General features: G+C 45.4%; 1 protein-coding gene across 2 annotated transcripts; it reads left to right on the forward strand.

Moving 5' to 3' along the window:
* The first annotated feature begins 2,935 nt into the window (after positions 1–2,935).
* On the forward strand, positions 2,936–4,920 carry junba (JunB proto-oncogene, AP-1 transcription factor subunit a). Of its 2 annotated transcripts, XM_076145235.1 has the most exons (2): positions 2,937–3,422; positions 3,664–4,920. In XM_076145235.1, the coding sequence occupies exons 1-2, from the start codon at positions 3,362–3,364 to the stop codon at positions 4,590–4,592; spliced, it is 990 nt and encodes a 329-aa protein (XP_076001350.1). In that variant the 5' UTR covers positions 2,937–3,361; the 3' UTR covers positions 4,593–4,920. The 2 variants fall into 2 exon arrangements, with proteins under 2 accessions (XP_076001349.1, XP_076001350.1); XM_076145234.1 differs by having other exon boundaries at positions 2,936–4,920.
* The last annotated feature ends 358 nt before the right edge of the window (positions 4,921–5,278 follow it).

A 5,278-nucleotide genomic window follows, 5' to 3' on the forward strand; every position in this document is an offset into this window, starting at 1 on the left:
AATGATGCCCTGTATAAGTGCTGCATGAATGTATCATCAAATACACTAAAACAAATTATATTTATGTCACTTTTTATTTCTGCTTTAACTGAATATTTGTATTAATAAGAATTCATAGAAATATACTATACTAATTATTTTGGTGGTTACAGAAAGTCCTTACTTTATATATAGCCTAATTAAATTCAGCATTATGAAAATCCAAATGACAAAAATGAATTCTTTTGTCTTTTTTTTTATGCTGGCTTCATTGATCCAAATTGTTGAGTTCTCAGTACAAAGTGTTAGATGCTGAACGGTTTAATTCAAAGTGAAATGTCAACTCAACTAAAATAAATATGACTACATGAGTCATGAGTGATTAAGTACAAATGTGTGGTTATTATGAATGTCTTATAAACGGCATATGTGACAGTAGAACACTCCTGAAAGCTTACAAACTGAATATTTCCTCTCATGTATCATCTAACTCTTTCTGTCTCCCATAATTCAGTTCACCTGCCCTCACAGTCTCTGCTGGGCACAGCCAGCAGCCGTCTACCCACTGATGTGCTAATAGCCAAAGAGCAGCATCTTTATATGGCTCAGCCACAGGCATCATTTGCACCACTAGTGTGCTCCATTGCACCTTTGAGCGCTCGCACATTTTCTTCATATTTCTGCTTTTGTTCTTTGGCTGTCGTCTAATCTGTCAACCCCAATCGCACAGAACTCACAGAAAGTGACAGAAATCGCCTGTATGAGATGGTTCAGCTTGGGTCCAATGTGTGTGCATGTGCTCGTGGAGTAAAGCAGCATTTAATCATGTGCATGTGAGCATAAAAGTGTTACTTCCACATCAGAGCCTATTAAGCGTCTCCAAAGGAAATGTCACATGAATATTCCATCATAACATCTTTCTATTAAACAAAATGGCTCGATCGCTGCAAAGGATGTGTGTTGTGTGGATCCGAGCCATGAAAGAGGCTTTTGGATTAGCGCTAGTCTATCAAATTTAGAAAAGGAGAACAAAAACCAGCTACAATTCAGCCATAGGCAGACAGGAACTAAATACGTTTCAGAATCTACTCTTCAGGAAACATTTATTAATATTGCATTCTGAGGCAAATGTTTAAAAATATCAAACCACAGATGATAAGAGGTCACAGATTTGCTATATTCATACCAAATGACTGCAGTGGCCTTGAGTAAATGAGTGAAGTCACTCTGAAACTGGAACTGACCACTGGCTGACACTTTACCCTGCTTCCCTGAAATGACTTTGTGTTTCTCTGATTCTCCTGCTGGCCTGACGGGCAGATCGGACCACAGCATCAGAGGGAGGAGCTCCGTGAAAACTGACCACTGCCTTACATCTGGACAAGCTGCGGCCTTCTACTCCCACTAACTGAAAGAAATGAACAAGATAAGGTTAGAGTTGCATCAGCTGCTGTGAAGATAATAGTTAAATGTTAAATTTTTGCGGCAGAGAGTCAAGTTATCATTTCATTAAAGGTCAGTCAGTGTGAGGCGCGATCTGAAGAGGAATTCAACCCTTAACTCTCCAAAACATCAGGCAAGGATCTATGAGGTTTCATGATCGGTAACCATGGCCGCTCTGTGCTGGTGGTTTCAGGGCAATTCCAACAGTATCATCACCTATAGGGTCTAATGGTTACCTCAGTATCTACCATGTTTCCCCCAATGACAACACAGTGATCACATGCTCAGTGACAGAGGACTGAATCATCCGGAAAAGCACAGGAAATGAAACTATGTGTGATGTTGAATGTGGTTTTTGGCTGATGCTGGACGTTTTTTAGGACATTGTTCAGAACCTTACAGAAGTTAATGTTTATACTGTTACTGTATCACGAAGATGATGCCTTTAGTTTATAGTTTTAACTATTATTCTAATTCAGGTTTAGAGTTGCATTGCACCACCACGCAGGCTCCATTAGGCTGGACTGAAACAAAGATTTCAAAAAGATTAAAGTCCTGCGCTGTTTTCAGGAAAACTGGAGCATAATGGAGTAAATGAAACATGCACAGGTGACCCGAAGATATAAACAGAAGGTTGGAAACTCGACGAGAATGTACGAACGTGTGTGGGCGCATGGCCCTCTGGGAAATGATTCAGAGATCATTACCATAAAGAGAAGACAAAGTCTTTCTGCCAAACAGGTGTTCAGTTAAGGGGACAAGCCTTTACTTTGAAATACCTGACAGGCTCCGACATTTGTTTACGCCACTGGTTTCTATAAGAGAGAAAATCAAATATAAAACATTTTACACGAAGAAAAACAAGCTTCTTAAATGGCCATGAGCACTTTATGACCAAACAGAGGAACCGTGGTGCCATTGGTGCTGTTTTTTTTAAAAAACCTCCTGATTTGTATTCAGCACACAGCCGAAGAACACGCAAAACAGAGATGCGGTGCGTAAACCTACCCACACAAAATGTGTTAAATGTTGCTTTCCGACAATTGGTCTGTGAGAAATTACTCTGACGCATTAGAGTTGAGTGAGACTTCAAAAATCCATATAATGTGAATTAACCTCGTTTAGTGAGTCATCCGGGTCACCTAGACAATGTTTTGTATTGTTTTTATTTCATCGTCCTAAAGAATCCATAGTAGCCTGGTGCTGAGTCATGACGTGTGTATTTTTTTAGGAAAATGTTATTTAATTAGCCAGACGACGTCATACATTTTTGTAGACTTCACGCCCAACTAGTTCACGCCACCCTCGCCCTGCCTGCGGGGCGGAGGAGGCCGGCAGTGCGCCTACTCCGCCTCCCACATCCCGGAGAGCCTGGAAGCGCTCCAGGATGGGATCGGCTTCCCGCTCCTCACAGGGAGGAACTGCCGCACCGGGATATCCATATATGGGCTGACTTTTTATCACTTTTTGATCGCATGACTCAGCACCAGCCTATATATCCTTATGGGACTGCTACTGAGCCTGACAGGCGCAGGGAGTGCGAGTGTGAGCGTTTGGAGTTGGCGTCGTAGTTTCTACATGACTGAGAGCTCCGGGTCACATTCAAATCGATTGGTTAATATATGACATCGACTGTGACACTTGAGGTGTTTGGTGTGTTTACCTTCGTTGAGTTTCCCTCACGGTGAAGAGGCCTCGTCTTGTTTACAGTCCTTGTTCCTGGCAACAACGTCACAAGTGAACGTATCATCTCGGGGGCGGGAGAGAAGCGCAAACAGCCAATCAGCACACAGCATCTCCTGAACCCTCCAGGTGGGGGCGCTCGCTATAAATACCGGCGAGCTGACCGGTTGCCCGGCATTACACGCTTCACGATAGCGAGGAAACAGACTCGAAGCTCGGACTCAGAGCGCAAAATAACCACCAACACAAGAGTGGAATGAAAACATCAGAATTATTCACAGGACTCCGCTTTGATTCGACGTACAAACGACGATTTGGTACAGTACAGTTCCACTATTTTGGAAGTTTTGCTCTATTTTAGTAGCTTTGAACTTCAGTATAAATAATACAGCGGGACTTTGTACTGGAGAGTGAATCAGCTGGGACACTGAAGACTTGGTGTCCAAGCAGCATCTTTGTGGCGCACTCTTGTATTTGACTGTCTGATTTGAAATATGTCCACAATAATGGAACAGCCTTTTTATGACGACTCGTTTCTCTCTGCTTATGGCCATCCAGGCGCAGCGCTGCCAGACTACAAGCTGCTAAAGCAGAATATGAACTTGAACTTCGCCGACTCATATCGGAACTCAAACTTCAAGTCACCGCACCTGCGCGCCGACAGTGATTTCTATTCGGCGGGGACAGCGGACGTGAGCTCCCTGAAGCTCGCCTCTCCGGAACTGGAGAGACTCATCATCCAGAACAGCAACGGGGTCATCACTACAACACCGACACCTACCCAGTACCTCTACAACCGAGGGATCACAGAGGAACAAGAGGGTTTCGCTGACGGCTTTGTGAAAGCACTGGACGATTTACACAAGATGAACCAAATGGCGCCTCCAAACGTATCCATCGGTGCTGGCGGAGTTTCCTGCTCGGCCGCCGTGTTCGGCTCGTCCCTTCAGCCCGAGCAGCTGGAGTACACCACGTTGAACAGCTGCATCGCGAACCCCAGCAGCCTCTCGTCGGCAGCCAGCTACCCCTCCACCACCATCAGCTACATGCCTCACCACCAGTATCACCAGCATCCCCAGCCCGTCGCGCATGGCTCCCATCACTTCCAGCACCCCCTCATCGGAGCGGGCATCCCCTCGCAGCGCTTCGGCGGGATGAAAGAGGAGCCGCAGACGGTGCCGGACATGAACAGTAGCGATGACGGGTCGCCGCCGATGTCCCCCATTAACTTGGAGAACCAGGAGCGGATCAAGGCGGAGCGGAAAAAGCTGAGGAACCGGTTGGCGGCTTCCAAGTGTCGCAGGCGCAAGCTGGAGCGCATCTCCCGTCTGGAGGACAAAGTGAAAGTCCTGAAAACAGACAACGCCGGACTGTCGAACACCGCGTCTGTGCTCCGGGAGCAGGTGGCGCAGCTCAAACAGAAAGTCATGACACATGTGAGCAGTGGCTGCCAGCTCATGTTGGCGCCCAAAGTGAAGTCTTATTGAAGAAACAACGCACTTTTACAAACACTGGACTAGAACTGCACTGACAATACTGCTTTGACAATGAACAATGTATGTACACGTTAGAGAAGGGACTGGGGTTATGGTTTCTATGGCAAAGGTACATCGGAATCATAAAAAAAACAAGACTGAAACACTCTGGGGCATTTTTGGATACGTTTTTAAAAGTGTCATCATGTCTTTGCCTGTTTACATTTTACTTTAATTGCCGTTTGTGTATTCTGTTGTAAGTTATTTGTCAGGTTGAGCCTGATGAGCCTGCCTTTTTTACTTGTACAGTATATATTTAAGTAAATGCAATTAAGAAATACGTGTTGTTGTTCCTTCTTGAGGATACACTCGCTCAGCCGGTGGGGTTGCTGTTATTCCTGTCAGACGCACTTTTTTAAATTTGGTCTATTTGCTGAGCTCCAACTTCACAGCAGCAATTGCTTGACGTTGGAAACGTCCCAGCGTAGGATTGTTTCCCCGCTGACGCACAGACGTCAGTCCATATATGGTCAACTTTACAGGCAAACGTCATGTCACGCTAAATTTCCGGGAACTCCCACCCACACTGCCCGTCAGAGCAGCTGCCTCTCCCCTCCGCACCACAGTGTAAATGGAGGTTTGTCAATGAGCGGTTTAGAAGAGAGGAGGGAGTTTCCCCACTCTGCTTTCAGTTTCCC

This window comes from Genypterus blacodes, unplaced genomic scaffold (assembly GCF_046128005.1).
Source record: "Genypterus blacodes isolate CSIRO-AG114 ecotype Tasmania unplaced genomic scaffold, CSIRO-AGI_Gbla_v1 ptg000030l_1, whole genome shotgun sequence".
In the NCBI taxonomy this organism is placed as follows: Eukaryota; Metazoa; Chordata; class Actinopteri; order Ophidiiformes; family Ophidiidae; genus Genypterus; species Genypterus blacodes.